General features: G+C 32.1%; 1 protein-coding gene across 3 annotated transcripts; it reads right to left on the reverse strand.

The window, feature by feature from the left end:
- Window positions 1-1,009: 1,009 nt before the first annotated feature.
- On the reverse strand, window positions 1,010-13,689 carry LOC107011177 (calcium permeable stress-gated cation channel 1-like). Of its 3 annotated transcripts, XM_015210564.2 has the most exons (13): window positions 13,434-13,689; window positions 13,121-13,287; window positions 11,963-12,283; window positions 10,916-11,062; window positions 10,260-10,395; window positions 8,851-8,952; window positions 7,166-7,285; window positions 6,933-7,013; window positions 5,783-6,123; window positions 4,628-4,873; window positions 3,257-3,581; window positions 1,770-2,003; window positions 1,362-1,619 (listed from the first exon to the last, which is right to left on the reverse strand). In XM_015210564.2, the coding sequence occupies exons 3-13, from the start codon at window positions 12,274-12,276 to the stop codon at window positions 1,362-1,364; spliced, it is 2,304 nt and encodes a 767-aa protein (XP_015066050.1). In that variant the 5' UTR covers window positions 12,277-12,283; window positions 13,121-13,287; window positions 13,434-13,689. The 3 variants fall into 3 exon arrangements, with proteins under 3 accessions (XP_015066052.1, XP_015066050.1, XP_015066053.1); XM_015210566.2 differs by having other exon boundaries at window positions 1,010-1,619; window positions 13,121-13,689; XM_015210567.2 differs by lacking the exon at window positions 13,121-13,287.
- Between the last annotated feature and the right edge of the window lie 6,001 nt (window positions 13,690-19,690).

The following is a 19,690-nucleotide window of genomic DNA, read 5'->3' on the forward strand; positions in this document are numbered from 1 at the left end:
TAGTCAAAAACTGACTTAAAAATAGATATGACCGACTTTTAAGCCGATTCAAACTAACTCTACGTCCGTCCAAACACTCTCTTAATATATTTTATCATTATTCAATGGTTGATAGTGTCTGGAGCTCTTAAATTTTCGAACAATATTTTACCTGCTCTTATACCATAAACTAATATTGGTTCATATTCTTATGAACCCTAACCTAAGAGATGAAGTCGTCGTTGAAAAGAAAAAAAAAACTCTTAAAAAAACTCTTTCCGAAGCAAACTTTTATCTATTACTCCCTTCATTGTTTATCATGTTGTGCTTATCGAAAGTCAATTTGACTAATTTTCAAAGGTAAATTAGATTACATTAATTTGATATTTCAAACAAAAAAATAAGATATTCTAAAACTATATGAAAAATACTATAAATTACAAAAAAAATTTTACATATTAGTATGATAAAAAAATATATCTTACAATATTGATCAAAATTTTCATAATTTAACTCTAAAATTAAAAATTATGACAAATAATATCGAACAATCACCAATAAATGTTGATTCTTGTTCTCATAAACTCTAATTCAGAAAGGCGGAGGGGGGAATATAACAATATAATTATAGTTATACCGTGGAGAGGAAATGACCAAACTATCCTTACTGACTTAAGTGAATTTTGTTTCTATCAACGGTCCCTTTACCTATCCATCAATCAAACACCTAATTTTTCATTTTTAATCAAAAATCTCAAAAAAAAAAATCATAATTGGGAAAGCATACTAGGGTCCAAATAAATCGAAGTTTCACATTCAAAGTTTTGAAAATGAAAAAAAGAAATCATAGTCAGAAACTTTCTCAAGTTAATCAAAGTCTAAGGCATCTCGAATCCGTAGTAGCATTCTGGAGTTGGTTGTTGTTCTATGACATGAATCTTTACTCTACTTCAATTGAACCTCCGCCGGTTATAATTACACTATAAGATTTATTTAAATTATACTATAATAATTTCACATATACTCAATCTTAAAAAACAGACCAAACAAGAAATCTAGCTTTCTTCTTAAACTCAGATCGACAAAAATAAATACATTCCCTTAGAAAGCTCGTGTACAAGATTATATCCTCAGTGTCAACAACCAGCAAATGCTAAAAATATGAACATCCTTAAGTGTAAAAAACTTCTAATGCTACCACCGGAGCTCTTTACAATTTTTTGTACTTTCAACGCCAACCGTCCCAAATGTAAACTGGTCCAGCCAGCTCAACTATGATGTGTTGAAGGGCTCTCTGTACAACTTAGTTAAGGTTGAGTCTCCGCGATCTAACTCTCATGCACAAAGGAGGTGAAATATTCCAACCTATCATTCTAAGCTGATTAATGTTCATGAGTAACTGCATCAGGAAGAGATGGAGATGAGCCAGCGCTGACTTTGCTGGGAACTGGTGTATTCATTCTTGACTGGCGTTTTGTGGGGACAAGAACGCTATCGGTCTCCAGTTTCATCATAAAGTCTTCATCTTCATCTTCATCGTCGTCTTTGAAAACAGGATGCACATAAGCATTTTGAAGGTAGCCCTTCAGATTAAGATTCGGTTCCCTTGCTTGTTCCAGAGTATCTCTCATCCTTGCTTCCTGAAATAGAGAAGAAGATAGCATTAGTTGTAGACATTTGAAGAAAAAAAAATGGAGACACTGCCAATGTTCACACACACAAAAAAAAAAGAGCTCAAACTATTGTAACAGTGGAAATTCTTAATTTGCAAGATGTACTTCCACACACACCTGTATCGGATATTTGGTGAAAGCTGGCTCATAACGACCTTTGCAGTACAAGTGAAATGAGATGGTCAGCACGGGAAGGGCAATCAGGAAAGGTGCTGACTGAGTAGCATGTTTTGTACTTAGTAAGCCTAGTAAAGATAACTGAGAAAAGCACAGTGCGAAAATTATACGTCCATGAACATCTGGCCAGAATGCTGCTGCACTTTCGTACTCCTGATTGTAAACATTTATAATCTGCAAGGTCTCAGGAAAAGAATCCGTCAGAAAAAGCTAATTGTAACATGCAACCATATCTACATCAACAATTTCATATCAGTAGCATTAGCATATGCAAATAGGTGACCAAACAAATTTTACTAGGAATTAATTAGGTGCATCTCCATCAGTACAAGTACTCCATATTCCCTTTGTCTGGATTTTAAATGTGGGAAGAATTAATACTACCAGTTAGCAAATACCCCAGTCAATGAAGTGTTGCATGTGGCCTAAGAAACAAAATTAAAACGACACTCATATGAACATAACATATCCTTGAACCAATGGGATTCCATGTCTGATCCCAATATCAAAGCTGATGTTATCCCTACCATGTCAACTAAGTAGAAGTAGGGCCTACATAACTACTTCAAAGGCTATCAACTTTGTCCTGACACCATAATCGTTACAAGTACAATGAAGTGCCATCCGTTTCAATTTATTTGTCTTATTTTGACTTGTCACGGAGTTTGAGAAAGTAAATAAGATCTTTGAATATTGTGGTCATAAACATAAAAATGTGTATCATCCCTCTAATCGTGTGGTCTTAAACATGCCATCTGAGATACTAAAATTAAAGAGTTGTCAAAACTAGAGAAGACGCCTTCTTTTTAAAACAAACTAAAAGGAGAAAGTAAGACAAACAAATTGACACATAGGAAGTAACCAAATTTTTGCTTATTTTATCACATAGATATTTTATTCAACAAGTATCATGTTTTATTATCCTTTCATACAAATGGTGTAACTAATTAAGAATCTATTTTGTTTTCTTGGCTTAAGTAAATCTTCTATACATCTTTTATCACAATTTCCCGTATTAAATTCTCAATGACCTTATTTTGCCACATTCCCCCCACATAAATTGCAAAATCGGCTGGGAACCACATTTGTGGACCTCGAAAGATGCTTAACACTTCCTTTTCGAGGTAAAAATTGAACCCTTGCCCGAATATGGTTTCGCAGAACCTTTTAATTGAAGTTATTTGTATTTAGTATAGAATGGTGTTCTAACGTGTCTTTAATTCGCTAAATAGCTTTTCTTCGCTCTCAAAATCCTAAAGAGAGTATCACGTCGTTGAATCCTGTTTTGAGAAAAATTGGGCGCGATAGCATGATGACTCAGCAAGTTTATAATATTTGAAAACAATATGATGCAATAAAGCACCACATGTCCTAAAGAGTAAACAAAGTGAAAGATATAGGCATAAGAAGGAAGAGAGAAGACGAACCTGATGACGATATACTACATATGCGAGGCCAAAGAAGACCAATATGAACGGAAGCAGAAATGGTGTGACCACAGCATAAACAAGCCCCAATAAGAAATATAATTGTATCTGTGGTTCCCCTGTGTTGAAACCAACGCTTCCAGGATCCATTGCCTCTTCTCTATCTTTTTCCGTCTTAACCAAGAAAAAGTTCTTCAAGTGGTAAAATATTAGCGGCTTCAGCCTTAGGATCTCTCCAGCAATACCAGCCCAGCCGTCAACCATTACGTAGGTTATGAAGAAGGATGCTTTCATAGGAACTGCGACACCAATCGTTTTAGGGATTCTGCAGAAAATATAGAAAGTTTTATAGCAAGATGAGCCTCAAGTAAAAGGATATGGACTAGCAAGACTTGCCAAAGAATGGAAAACTTAGAATGCACCTAATAAGAATATAGGATAACACTGGCGATACAAATATAATAGCAGAATCAGCACATAAAGAACCAATCATATATTGGCTGGAACCAAAAGGGACTAGTATTGACTAAAGATGTATTTCCTCTTATTCAAGAAGACAAGACATTATTAAATATACTACAATTGAGTTTTTCAAATATAGGACAGCTTAACGATCCTCTCAAGTGCAAAGAAAACCTTCTAGAAACTGAACAAATTTGCCAAACACAATACCAGTATCCAACATTCATACAGAAGTCCATGTAACATACTTCTAGAACTAGAAGTTTAACACTATTACAGGCATGGAACTGTGAACAGGAACGATCTCGTTAATCAGCATGGGTTTTAGGATAGTAAAAGAGCATAGATACATGATAGCATGCATGGTCTACATGACCATTTTCACATACTGGATGAGGCCATCTGTAACAAGGAAGCCTAGCCTATATGAATTGTTTCCTTCTCTTTTCTTCTAATAGGTCATGTCCAATGGTGGATATAGGATTTTCACTTGGGGAGTTCAAAAAACAAAAATCTAGTTGTCAACCTCTTGAACTTGGAACCTCAAGGTGAAATTTGAACCCCTAAATCCGCCACTGGTCATATCTACTGTTTTCTTGTAACACCCAACTTCACAAGGACTAGAAAACTGGTCCCTCAATTAAACATTTCACCAAGTCCCTAGAGGACTGAGCTTCGCAGAAACTGATATCTCAGTGATGTCATGTTTAACTCCATACGGGTGTCCAAAGGCGTTGCAGTTTACAATTCTGAATAATTTATTAGAGCAGAACTGAAAGAGTACATCTATGTGGACAATGTCAACATAAAGAAACACACTCTAACTGCATTCCCAAAATTTCCCCATTGATTCACAAGTTAAAGAAAGGCTGAGGTGAATGTAGTAATATATTTTCGTTAAAAACGTACTGGTTTGCCGACTGATTGAGAAAGGTACTTAGTTGTTCAAATGCAGCTCCTGCAATTATGTTCCCGAGGAACACATTCACGATAGTGAAGATGTAGTATTTAGACGCAGATTTCCTCTCTAGAGCTGATATGCTTAGCCAGCCCTCAAATTTGGACATCATCATCAATATAGTTGGCAGAAATATGAGAAAGATCTTCAAAGCAATCCCAGGTAGAAAACCTTGGATGAACGCCTTGATGAAAGGTCTGCAAGATAAATTAGTAGAATTATTAGGCATAAAAGAGTAACCAAAAAAACCTACATTTGAGATAAGCTGGTGCATGACTGCTATGATCATGATTGGCAAAAATACCAACTCAGATAACAGCCCATTCCTCAGCACAAAGACCAAAACGGAGAGGAGAAAGCAAGAAAAGAATTTGGAAGAACCACTAGCAGAGTAAATTCAGCATATATAGATGGTGTTTCGTTGCTGTGTATTACTTGTCATGTCAATTTAGCATCGCAAAGAAATCAGAAATCCATGGATCATCTCACTATGTAAATAGAAAATAGCATTTCTAGGTTGCACACTTTTGTCAAACATCTCTTTTGTGAGTGATGACATAATGTAAAAGCGATCAAGTATCTCAAGGAATGAGATGACACAAATCATACAAAGCTAAACTAATTATGCACAATTCACACAATTGTCCTAGCTTCAATGTCAAACAAGTTCCAGCAAGTACACATAAATATCAAACCACTAAATTTTGTTTTTGAAATTGTTCTCACGAAAAGACTTAAAATAAATGGACAAAGGTAAAAACACAAACCACTAGATTCTGTTTTTTGTTTTTTTTGGGAAGGCAACGGTTGTATGTAGTAAGCACAAATCAGTAATGGGTTGTACTGAAACCATATTATACAAGTGAGCAAAACCTAAACTGTCTAGGATGGATATAGTATCTTCTGAGTAGACCTGATTGCACCAAAAAAACAAAGACCTGATGGCACCAAAAACCATAAATACATTTTGTTTTTTGAATTATTGTCACTAGAGTCTTGAAATAAATGAACCAAGGTATCATATCACCATCAAGGATCATGAGTATGACAAAACACTAATGAGAGATGAGGCTGACTTCACAACAAGTGTGTAATGTGGTACTCACTCGTCAATGATAACTTTCAGAAATGGTGCTTTCTTCCTAATCCCCTCAAGGCTGGCAAGGGTTTGGACAAATGCAATCGGGATCATGAAGAAGAATGTCAGAAAAAAGAAGGCAACAGCAATGATGAGCTTCCTAATTGTCAAAGAAACATAGGGGATTGCCAGGTTGTCCCAAAATACATCACGTGGCTCTGGAGCCCATTCTGTCAACCACAAGGTTGGATTTCTGGATTGCTGTGTTTGTGCACAAACAGCAGCACCCCACCGCGATTTGAAGGAGACAAATGATGCAGGCATGGTAGACTTTGGGTCTTTTTCTACCCTTTGTTTCTCTTCAGCTATCTGCAAGTAAAGTCAGACCGAGGCATTAATAGAATTAGAGCTGATTTATAGCATAACAGCAACAACATATCCAGCTAAGTGGAGTCTGGGGAGGGTGGTGTGTATGCAGCCTTACCCCTACCTTGTATAGGTAGAGAGGTTGTTTCCGATAGACCTTAGTCTCAAGTAAAGCATATCAAAATCAAGTGTCGAAACGAAATACAGAAGTGAAGATAGAAACAAAAGGAGAAGTGAACAGTAATGAGAGCAAATAATACAACCAAAACAAAGAAAGACAACAGCATTAACCAACAAGAACGAACTCAATGTAATTCCACTGCTGGGGTTTGAAGAGGGTAGAGTGTACGCAGACCTTATCTCTATACCTTGAGAAGGTAAAAGGCAGGTGTTTCCGATAGACATGAAAAAGAAGCAGAAATAACAAGCAGAAATAACAAGCAGAAAATAGGATATCGACCCTAAAGAATCACAAGTAGTAATAGAAATCTAGATAAGAAAAAAAAAAAGAAGAAGAATATTAATACTCTTGAGAAAGGAAAAGAAATATGCCCGCCCTCCTATAATCTTCTACTCTATCCAACAGCATCAATCAAAAACAGAAAAAAGGGACAACAGGAAAAGACAAGAAAAAGAGAATAAACTCATTTGTGAATGCAGCAATGTCAGATAAATGGTTAATCAATGTTCAGTGGTGCTGAAAGCAAGTCATTCAGTATTCTCCATCACACACTCTAAGCCTCTGATCTAAGAAGGACATGTCGTTTGGAAATTTTTCAACTTATTTAGGGAGATTAAAGTTTGGTATTTACCTCTTTTGTCAATCTCTCAATTTCAGCAATCTGATGCTCAATTGCGTCGACTTTTGCTCCAAAGCATCCAAGGAAACCAGTCTGCAAATTTTGAAAAAGAATGCACTGAAACAACTTACCCCTTTAGAGGTAGACAAAACTAAGTTAACGAAGTACTAATTGAGCCTCAGAACATACTTTACGATATTAGAAGTTAAAAATAACAATCTGTAGGATCAGGGACACATCCATACCTTCATCGTAGGCCGTTTTGATTGATCCCTAGAGTACTTAAGTTGGTAATAGTCGAGCCAATTTTGCTTACTCTTCTTCTCCTTCACCAATTTTGCTAGTTTGTTGGCATTATAAACACCCTATAGTAAAATCCAACTAAGTGAATAAAGATGAAATAGCATATCAACATAAAAAATAAAGCATATATGAAGAATTTGCATATAATAAGAAATTTTAGTCCATCCTACCGAAATATTTAACATGCAGATAACTTTTCTCAGAGGATAGTAAAATCTAAGACCATCCTATCAGAGCACAAACTGACGAATAATTATCCTACAAGGGATAATAAATGCTGATAACTTCCATGAAAAGAAGCATTAGGGATGATAAAGATGATAAAAGAACAAACTTGCAGAAAAAATTGTACGTTGAAATTTCAATTACTAAAATAGATAATGGCTTTTAAGATGACTAACAAAACTTTCAGAAGGTTTCTCACAAAAAATCCATACTGGATGATTCATACTTCTATTCCCTACCTTTAAGTTATATTCAGATCTTTGCCCTCTTTCATGTTATGTTGTCGCATCATAACTTACTTTAAATACTCCACTTTAGTTCCTAATGTCTTTGCCAACCTCTTCGCCTGCAGAACTAGTTGTTTTCCTTGTGCTAAGCCACGAGTCCTTAATTCCTCCTACTGCAGTAATAAAATAAGCAATACTTATGAAGATTTTGACATTTGGGTGGGCTCAATGTAAGACAATTCTCCAATTTTGTTATTTGCTTTACATTGAGAGTCGACCTAATTGGTCGATTGCACCCATGGGTATGGCCTAATTACCAATGAAGTGGGTTGAGAATCCTAGGCGCACACTAGGTGATTCCTACTGCAGTCTCGGTTGATAGAGTTACCAGGTACCTATGGTAGGAGGCAGGTACCACATACAATTAGTCAAGGTGTGCCCGGATGCCATATATATTAAAAATACTATTTGGTGGGATTAGCTTATAAAAAGTTCACAAAAAAAATATTCTATATTGAAGTTTACTAGTGCCCCTTCCCATGATGAACTAAAATGATTGGTTCAAGAAAGCCTATACCGAAAGTTTCTAAGTGGAAAAAAAGAAGCACAAATTGGTGTCCTCAATCAGTTAATTTTTTTTCCCTCTCTGTTAGTGATTATATGTCAAAATGAACACTACTGCTTCCTTCTTATTTATTATATCTCAAAATGAAGAACACATAAAGAAATAAACACAACAAGCAATGACAGACTCCATATCTATGGAACTGACTATCAAACTTATTTACAGTCTCGTCCCAAAAGAGTAGCCAGTTCTGTTCCCAGCCAAGGGCTTCTGGCCTTAAGGAAATGATACTTGTCCATGAGAAGATATACCAACCTAAACTACACCCATCCATCTACGTGGTAGGGAGTATTAGAAGCTAGATAAAAGTGTGACACCGTCTAACCACTTAAGAATTTAAATGAGATGGTTGCAAAATACAATATGGATTCGAACTGTGACGTGCGCCTAACGTATTCATCACGCACTGCGTCTTATCAGTTATCACTAGCCCAAAGTTTGGGGGGCTTCAACAAGGAGCATAATTTCAGAAACAAAAAATATATCACATCCTCAAAACAATATGATCAGTAAAACAGCATGAGATACTTGTATTCCCGCAAGTTCGAACCTGATGCATGAGATAATGATCTTGATGGTTAACCAGGAAAAAGTGCTCCACACATTCACTAACTGATTCATCAGCATCTGGCGGAACATTCCTAACAAGGACCTGTAATAATCAAATTTTAGCACAAGAAAAAATATAGATAAAAGTTGCAGTCACATTGTTCAAGATAGTAGGCATAAAAAATCCAGATGGCAATAGGAAATGAGGTATATTTATTCTACGTAAACTAGTCTATTGTTTATTCAAAACAAAAATCTAGATACTTGTAAATATTGTTCCTCAAATTAAGTTCTCAGAAGGAGCATTAATGAGTCAAAACCTAAGAATGCTACTATGATTAGCTCCTCCAGAAAAACAAAATTACACTAGTAAAATCAATGTAAATACATATTTTCTATATGCAATGTAAGACTTAGTGAAAACCCCATTAAAATACACTTACTCTACACTCCCTTCTAACAAATTACCCTGATGTCATCTACTCTCTAAATAAGGAATTGACTAAGATATGAACAAAAATGCACCACAGAACCATATATTAACACCATCAAGGGGGGCAATGGAAGTTATGACCCTCTGCTATTAAGTTTTCTTCCTACTGTTAAATCAAATGGCTAATATACATAAAAAAGTAATTGTTATCAATGAAATTGTAAAAAAAGCGCCAACATGTTTCACTCCACCTCATAATTCAAGAAGGTAAAAGTAATGTTTTGTCTTCTGAAAACTGCTTTCAAAAAGCTCAGAAGATCTCTGTCCACACATTAGATAAATTGAAGTTTACACAGACATGCAGCTTGAGGGTATGTTAAATGGAAGAAAGAGGTAAAAAGAAATTAAAATTTTCAGTTCTAATTCTGTTTATGGCTATCACAATCTCACACACACAAAAAAAAAAAAATTATTGTATTGGGCAAAGGAGTTCTAAATATATTAACCACTTACTTGGGGAAATTACAGGCTAATTTATTGCTTCAAACTAATCAAATGCATAAAAAAGTATTGCAAAGGATTTCAAGAGGAACCAATGTTTCAGTCCACCTATAGAGAGACCAAAAAGTTGACAGAGGTAAAAGATGAAGTTGTCATCTGTTCACTGCCTTCCAGAAATTATCAGATAATTATCCATAGATTAGCCACCAAATCACGCAAACCATGAGAACATTAAGATTGCAAATTTCAAACACAAACAAGAAAGCAGAAACTTAGAAACTTTACTACTCTCTTAAGTTTGAACTGTTAAGGAGAAATGTCTTGTCAGCTTCAATATCTGTCTATCAACTTTGAAAAAACATAATGCATTTGCAGAGAACAAATGCTTCAGTGATTAAATACATTTTCCAGAAACTAAATTTGTTAAACACAGAAGAATTTAGATGTTCAATTTCAAAAAGTAAGTTGATACGTACTGTATATTGGTCAGGACGACGTTCTTCAGAGGCGACAAACTGCAACCTCATGGCTGCAACTTTTGCATACTCAGTTTTTAAGACATAGCAGGTCCAGAATGAGAAGGCATAAGCCATAATAATATGAGTCCAAAACCTGCAAAAATCCAGGTCAATACGAATTACAATATGGAGTTTTAAGGTAAGCAAAAGGTATTGCCATTTTCCTAGTAGATAACTTCACTTGAATGCTAAATATGGACTTTCAAGCTGGAACGTAAAATTGGTTAACATATCTCAGAACTGGGACACTAAATATGGACTGCAAACCCACTCAATGACTGATCCTCAAAACATGTCCAAGACAAATCTTGTTTGCAAGTTACTAGATGGTCTCGCCAAGAAATTTGAAAAAATTTGAAGCATTAACTGCAGAATTTTCATTCATGGCCCAAGAAGAGATCTAGTCAAGATCATGCAAAAGCAAAGCAGGCTACAAATAGCATCATGATAAAACTGAAAACAATTAATAAACAAGTAAACAAGAGGAAGACGTCAAAAGTTTTCAAGGCGTAAGACCTACATCAAAGAAGACTTAAATGTTGATAAAAACAATCTCGTAATGGCAAATCTACTGGATCAAATTCTTCAAAATTATGAAAGACAAATCTCCAAACCTGAGTGATCCAAGCGGAACATTTGAAATGGAAAGCTTATCAATGTCACTATAAGTAAAGTCTGATTTTGTCAGAGTGCTATTTGTCCAATTTACAGGTACCAGGATAGCCCATGCAAGCAACGTTATGGGAACAAAGATTTTTAGCCTGCAGAAATCAAGAAGCAGTAATCATCACAGACCACCCAGTTTCTCTAAATAGAATGAAGGCAACAAAGGCAATATGCTTTAGTAGGAATAAAGGAGCTATAAAGTATACAACATTGAAATTCCTATCGTGCTGATTCTTTTTCCTGTTTCTGAACCTCAATTGGATAGATGACTAATTGACAGTTAAGACACCAAAATCCCCTTCCATTATAAGGATCATCCTCATCCATTCTTATAAGAAGTCGAAAAAGAAACTATCTGAAAAACATGACCACCTATTTATCTTGATTTTACAGTATAAGCAAACAGCCAACAAAGAAGATAAGATAATCCAGTATGTTTGGTTTTTTCGGATTTTCACGTGAATCAAGAGATTGAAGCAACAAGCTAAAGTATTGATGTTTCAAGTTCTAAACTCCATGCTGAAAGCAGTCCCCTGGTCTGGTTATGACAGCAGATATTTGGTTTTCCATTTTATCGTCACTGTTTGAAGTCAACCCCTATTATTGATACAATTAAATGAGACCTCAAAGATCCCCAAATAGAAATACAGTCAGTTACCTTCGTTTTTTTTGTTTTTTTTTTTTTGAGTTTACAGTCACATTCACTTAAAAATAAAAAGATAAATAATGAGGAATCTTTCAAATATCAGCTCATTTTATAGGGTCTATTCTGATATTTTCATATTGGATGCACAGTGTAATCATTCTTATCCGAAATGAATCCAGTTAACTTGACAAAGCAAAATAAAAAAGGTAATTATACGATATTTTCAACATGTTAATCAACATAGTTTACCAAAGAAAAATAGTATGGTATTAAAAACATGGTTACAATTAACAATCGCAGAAATATGCCTTATCACTCCAAAAGTGATATCAATAATTAGAAAGCATACCCTAGCAAGTATATGCGCAAATAAACAGCAGAGTCCAACCCTGCATGGTCAATAAGCTCAGGTTCAGGCATTTTCAGAGCATCTGGTATCCAGTTCAGAAACCTTATATATGCTCTCCAATCAACATTAACAAATTTGGTGACGAATGCCCCAGAGTGGGTGGGACTGTGTCTCAGCCCCTTAAGATACCATTTGGGGAAATAAACTCTGTCATTGAATGGTTGGAGCCGCAAAATTGCAAATGCCACAAGAAAGATCAAGGCAGATATAATATTTATTGCTGCTGCAAGGCCTATATCTCCAAGTGTCGCCATCTAGTACCTGTAAAGAGAAGGTCAATGTCCTGCTTAGATAACAAGCAAACGACAAGGAAAACATACACTTCCGGATCTTCCATCAACTCCTCCCTTCCGAAGGTTAATTAAGCCACGAGACAGAACAATCGAAGTAAATATAGGCTGCTGCAAGTTTTAACCTCTCAAACGGGGAAACACTCACACTATAAAACACAATCACTGATACTTCCTTTCCACTTTTGTTATAATATAAACTTCTATTTCTATAAACCTTTGCCAAACATAATTTATAGTATCAATATCTATGGACAAAGATAAATACTTCCTTTCCACTTTTGTTATAATATGAACTTCTATTTCTATAAACCCTTGCCAAACACAATTTATAGTATCAACATCTATGGACAAAGATAAATACTTCCTTTCCACTTTTGTTATAATATGAACTTATATTTCTACATTCAGCTGCTTCTTACCAACTTACTGTTTTAAAGCAAGTTTCAGTTGGATTACTTTGACTTATCAAAATTACCATATACTCCTAATTGATAAAAACAAATACGCAAAAAATACAACTGATCATCTCTATTTCTTTTAACTCAGAGAATCTGGGGAAAATGGAAATTCGAAATACACAAATTAGAAAAGTAGAAAATCAATCGAATCAGCAACCTAAAATGGCAAAAAAAAAAGGTCCTTAACTAGCAGAATCAAATCAGAGATTAGGAAACACATAAAATCTTATACACATTCAGACACTGAAATCAAGCAAAAGTAAAACCGCAAATTCATCAACAAAAACCCTTTTCAAACACAAAAAAACTTTTTTTTAAAAAAAACAGTTGCAGAAAGAAGATCATACTATTGTGAGTTGTGACTATAAATCTCTTTCCAATTACAGAGCTGCTGAGTATAAAGAGCAGCAGAGTGATAATAGCCGATCGGAGAAGTACAATAACTTCAAAGCTCCATAAAAGCCAGCAGTTGTCACTTTTTCCCCTTTCTCCTACTTTAACTAAACTCCAACCCCTAATAAACCAAAACCCCACCAAGTCACAATAACGTAATGTAGTTATTTTGGATAATAATGAGAAGAAAATGTATTCACCATAATAGGAAAATAATTCAAGAAAAGAAAGTGACAAGTTAGTTTTTTCCAACAGAACACCACCCACCAAATCAAGAAGTAATATATAACGTAGATATTTTTCTTGCACTGTTTTGGATAATAATGAAAACTATGCAAGAAAATTGAAGTTTTTTGCACACAAGTCCATGAACTGTGTTGGGATAGGATTGAAGATGAACGCAAAAGTGTTTTTCAGCACAGATACTGTTAAGAGAAATGATGGTAACGTTTTTTTTTTTTTTTGACAAACGAATCGATCTCTCTTCTTCAATTGTCTAAAGTAATAAATAAAATAAATAAATACTACTCGTATTAAATAATGGAATTAATTTTTTCTCTTTTTATAATTAGAGTTTGTGAAATTGAGAAGTTTCTTTACTTTGGTTGTCGGCAAAGGGCCACATGGGTTTATAACGGCTACTTCTTTGCCGTCGTGGACCCCGTTAGCCCCTAATGTTTTGAAAATTACATAAAATGACCTCTTCTATATTTTTGTGTAATGACTTCAATTCTACGTTGTATTATACAACTGGTATATGTTCAGCGTCTATTAGGTCGAAAGTCTATTTTTTTAAAAACTCCAACTTTATAACGATATTGAATATATCATTGATATAATATAAATTGCTCCTATATTTCAAAATAATTAAGAAATTTTGAGGTTGATGGTATTGACGTTTTCGTTGTTGTCTATTACTCTCTCCGTCCGAAATTATTTGTAATGTTACGTTTTTCGAAAGTCAATTTAATTAATTTTCAAAGTTAAATTATATCACATTAATTTGATATTTTAAATAAAAAATTAGATATTCTAAAACTATATGAAAAGTACTATAAACTGTAATTCTTTTTATGAAAAATTACATCTTAAAATGTTAGTTAAAATTTTTATAATTTAATTCTAAAAATATAAACCATGATAAACAATTTCGGACAGAGGGAGTAATACTTAATTATTTAAAGTAAATTGTACATAATTATAAATTGCTTTAAAAAGATCTTCAACCTTTGATATAATAGAATTATAATTATTTAAAACCAAAATATATTAAAAAGTTGTGATGATAGTAAATAGCATTTAACTTTTCAAATTTAATCATAAAAATATGTTATTTTTTAAAAAAGTAGAAAATAGAGATGGTATTTTCTCTAGCTATATGTGTGAGTCTTTTTATCATAAAATATATGGTTACATTTAGTAATTATTATTGAATTTAAGTATATATTTATATATATATATAAAACAATAGCAAAGAAATTTAGTTTTTCATACTATTAGAGCTGTTAACTTTGATGCTAGAAGTACAATATTTGATCTTGTTAGGTCCCTTAATGTTCTTCTCTTTGTCTTTCAATATTTACTTTTATTCTTTTTTTCTTTTTGTTGTTTTTATATTCTTCTTCATTCTTGAAAATGTAAAATTATTAGTTAAAAACGCGAATTTTATGACAGTGTTAGAGCCTATATGCATGACCTAACTGAATAAGAAAATACTTTTTAATTGTATGTATATTTGCATAATTTTTAATATGAAATTTGAAAAATAAAAATAAGACATTCATGTATTTATTATCATAGATTACATGTATAACTTATACCACATCAAAATAAAGATGAGATATGTATACATTTTATTTTTACAAATTTTATTTGTAAGATCAGATGGAATATTATGTTGTTGCACATATATGGCAAATGTAGAAAATTTTGCATGCATATGTGATATGTTTTTTTGTTGGCAAATATAGAAAAAGCTAGCATGCATTTGTGATATGTTTTTTTATTATTATTATTTTCCATATTAACGTTTTTCTTATTAGCTTAACCGTTTTAAAATGGACTAATTAATTACCAAACAAAAACTTGACTAGCCATTACCCAATCAAGTATGCACTAAAAGTTTTAATGAATCAATGAAATTGAAAATTATTTGGAATTCCAAAGATGATCTTTAGATAAATATGAGAAATTGACAAGTTGGTATTAATAATTGTAATTAGTTTTGTAAACAAAATAATGATAACGTGAGAGACGATATTTTTGGAGTCTTCGAAGGCGTGCCGACATGTCACAAACATTTCTATTTCTGACTCTGAAATAACGCAACCGTTTTTGTTGTTAGCAAATTTTTCTTTATCAATAATCATAGATCTAACTCAATCCGAAAAATTAGGTCATAAGAGAAGATTTAGTCCAAGTTCATATATAAGATACTACCCCTACCCCCAGACCTCAATTGGAGCAACATCGATGAACAACAAATTGGACTGGGTTTAACTTTAATACCATGTAAAGATATGACACATTAGTCTAACTCAATTCCAAAAACTAGCTCATGATATAATTTATGATATAAGGAGACCAAATTTACATTCCTTCTTATCATTAAAAACAACTGCAAAATTTGAATATCGGTGCTCGTGGATTCTAGTTGTTAGTGAACGGTGTGGTAGTTGGTGTATTGACTATTTTTTTATTTATTATTATAAAAATAAATAATTAAAACAAAAAACAGAACCACGGTTATTTCGCGTTAATTATGTGTTGCACCCGTGGTTAGTCATAAAGAAGATGCCCAAAATGAAACGAAAAAAAAAAGTTGAAATTATTCTATCTTTTTGTCAAAAGGAAAATATTATATTCCACTATTTGGAGGCGGGAATATTATGTCGACTTCCTAATTCTCTATTCCCATTACTATTATTTATGAAATCTTACAAAAAAAAAATAATCTATTTTTGGCAATTGAATTTTCGCATGTTTTAATCGGAAAGGTTAAGAATAGCCATTGTAATTCAAATATGACTTTTGATGCTCCTTTCTATTTTATTTTAATTGACTCATATATTAGAAATAAATATTTATAAAGTAGAATAAATTATTTTTTCTCATATAATCCTTAACATAAAATGACTACATAAAAAATATTTTTAAAATTTTAAAATAAAAAAACTTGTTTGATCAAAATGAGTTGAGGTAACTTGTACTTGGAGAATTTTGTACTAGTCAGAACTTCTCTTAAATAAATAGTCGAAACAAATAAAAGTAAGAGAGAGACAAAATTTTGGAAGGTTGAAAATTAGTACTATATCATATATGGCCTAGAATTACTCCATGTGTGATTTGTTCTGTTGTTTAAGTTATACTTTCTATCCCTAATTATTTGTCTTTCATTTTTATTTTTAGTTATTCATCATTATTTATTCATGTTGACAAATCAAAAAATGACAGTTTCTTTTACCTATTATATAATCAAATAATTATTTTGAAAAAACTAAAATTTAGTGAAAATTTTAAAATTTTAATTTATTCACTTCATAATTAATAGGGTAAAATGGTAAACTCACTATATTTATTATTGTTTTCTCAATTAGTATATCAATTTAAAAGTGAATAAGTAATTAGCGATCGAGAAAATAATATGTATCACAATAAATTGACCTCAATCGAGTATTACTTCTTTTCTTTTTTTTGCGTTTGCGTGTTTTTGTTTGGTTGTAATTGTGGTCTTTGTAAAATATATATAATAATAATAGTAGTAAGATAGCTGATTAAAATTGCTTCATGGTGAAGACAAACATTGTTGAGACTAATGAATATTCAACGTGAAAATGGAGATTAAGCAACAAACATGCATGGTCAGCAAAATCATTATGGTCTTTAGTATCATGTTTCCACTACTTTTCTCATTTTATCAATTATTATAATTATTTGCATTTTAAGAAGGAAAAAAAAAACAATTTGAGAAAAAGGAAAAAGCACTTTCAATAATGGACAACTACAACTAATTAATCAACCCTTCTGTACTCATAAACAATTGCATTAATGTATCTTTTCCAATTAGTATTTTTTTGAAGAAAAAAAAATCATTCTTGAAGAGAAGAGTGGTTGAGCTTTTAACTACTCAAAGCATCCAAAAAAGCATTATTCAATTCCTCCTTTCCTTTTTCTATCTTTTCTTTTCTATCACATTAAATTTATGTTGTTTTTTACTTAGATGTTTTCGACAATTATGCACTTGAAGGCCTATTAAGAAGATATCACTTTCAACCTGATTTTGTTATACTCAAAATTTAAACTCAAAGACATCTGATTAATCGGAGCAGTCCTAACACCCGCAACATAATTCATATTATTCCAATCACGTATTTTTGATTATGTGATAGATTTGCCATCACATCACATGTTCGATCAATATATTATAAATTTTTTATTTCAAAAATCTGTGTAAATATTTATTTAAAAACTTATTAATAGATCAGGAGATAGTAACTCTTGAAACTATAAAAGGAAAAAATAGTTTAAATTGGAAAGATACATCTTTTAAAAGTTGGATGGGGTGGTTGATTGGTAAGTAAGAAATGGGAAACTTGCGCTTTCAACCCTTAAAATATTTGCAAATAATTATTTAATTTTGAGTTCTAGTTGTGAATCGTAAAAATGTATCCAGAGTTAAATTATTTAATTATGTATAATGTATATGTTAAATTTATATTATTATTTTATATGTAAAGGTTAATATCATTCTAAAAAGATTTAACACATGTCCTTTGTAAGAGGACAAAAACACATTTTTAATTAATTCAAAATTAAATACGCTTGTAATAAAATATCACAAAGGTCAAAACCAGAATTTACTTCATTAACCAAAGAAATAAAAATGCAATTATCCCTTTAGTTTAGACATAAAATAAAATAAATTTTACATGCTATAAATACAATATGGAAAGGAGGACCACAAGGAGTGGAGAAATAAAGGTGGAATTTATAAAATTAGTTGGGGCAGGAAGGTGAACAAAATAAATGGGGCAATTCAGAATTAGAATCACTATATACTATATATGAAGGAAAAAACAACCAAATATTGAATAGAGTATCTTTTATTGGTATTACAGATTTCCTTTAAGATATTTCTAAAGAATTATTATTCGAAATTTTAAGCCAATAGATCAGAATATGAGTATATATATAACATCTAAATTACATAAATCTCATTGTTTTAATATGAAATTACTATCTATTTTTAATAAATTTTTAATTAGATTAATTTCAAAACGAATACAATATTTGAAGTTCGAATACATAAATTTATAGCTCGAATACATTAAAAACTAGCTCGGATACATAATATGTAGCTCAAATACATTAAATACTAGCTCGGATATATTAATATATAACTCGGATACATTAAAAACTAGCTCGAATAATAATGTGTAGCTCAGATACATTAAATACAGGTTGGGATACATTAAAAGCTAGCTCTGATACATAATATGTAGCTCAGATACATTAAATAAAGATTTGGATACATTAATATGCAGCTAGATACATTAAAGAAATAAGAGATTTTGGAAATTTTAAAAAGTAATAGGGATAATGAAAAATGGAAATAAGTGAAACAAAAGATATATATATATAGGATGCGTTAGAAATGGAGGGATATATTCTTTTATAATTTTTAATATTTGTGTTCGTTTTTTTTAAAAAAATGTTTCTCTAAAGCAAGGCTAAAGAAAAAGGCTTCAACGTAAGTTAAATGTTTTCTCTAAATAGTGTAAGGAAAATAATTTTCACAAGATATTTTATAGATTGTATCCTTTCTATACACTATAAGAAAATTGTTAATTACATGAAGATTTTTTCCCATTTTTCTGGGGATTAGAATGAAAATTCGCAGGAATCTTATTTTTCTGCAAATTTTCATATTCATTTCAGGAAAATTCCCATGTAATTAACAGTTTTTTTTTTAGTGATATCCTCTACATCGCCTCATTTTTACTACCACACACTTATCTCCAAACTCTATGTCTATAATATTTATTTAAATTGTATACAATTGGGTATGAAATAATATTTACTTATATATCAAACTCAAAAAATAACTTAAATATTAATCTAAAATATATTTTTTATCGTATGAATAAAAATCACACTCTCTGAAGGATACAAAAAAATTAGGTCAGGTTTCAATATATACAACAGAGAGATTGATTTTTGTTCAACTACTTCATTAAACTTCTTCAATTATCTTATCTCACCTCTCATCTCTTTTTCTAGATTTTATTTTATTTTTTTGCGGTTGAGGAGGTTTAGGTAGGGACGATGGGGAATAATTATTTTTTAAAAAACCCAGCAATACTCGCTTATTAATAATTTAAAAAACATTGTCATTTTGATTTTCAATGGAATAGTGTAATTTATTCGTTTGGCAGTTTATGACTTTCTGTTCAACATGTCTATATATATGTCTATCTTAACCATGTGCAATATTTTGTCAATATTAGTTGGTGTATAATACATCT

Source organism: Solanum pennellii, chromosome 2, assembly GCF_001406875.1.
Source record: "Solanum pennellii chromosome 2, SPENNV200".
Taxonomy (NCBI): domain Eukaryota; kingdom Viridiplantae; phylum Streptophyta; class Magnoliopsida; order Solanales; family Solanaceae; genus Solanum; species Solanum pennellii.

What these genes read in the sequence shown, in the direction of transcription:
- LOC107011177 (XM_015210566.2), bottom strand. Translation starts at nt 12,276, where the DNA reads ATGGCGACACTTGGAGATATAGGCCTTGCAGCAGCAATAAATATTATA. An exon ending in GTTCCGCTTGGATCACTCAG is followed by an intron (nt 10,396 to 10,915) that starts GTTTGGAGATTT and finishes GGATTTTTGCAG; the next exon opens with GTTTTGGACTCATATTATTA. An exon ending in TCACCAAATATCCGATACAG is followed by an intron (nt 1,620 to 1,769) that starts GTGTGTGTGGAA and finishes TCTCTATTTCAG; the next exon opens with GAAGCAAGGATGAGAGATAC.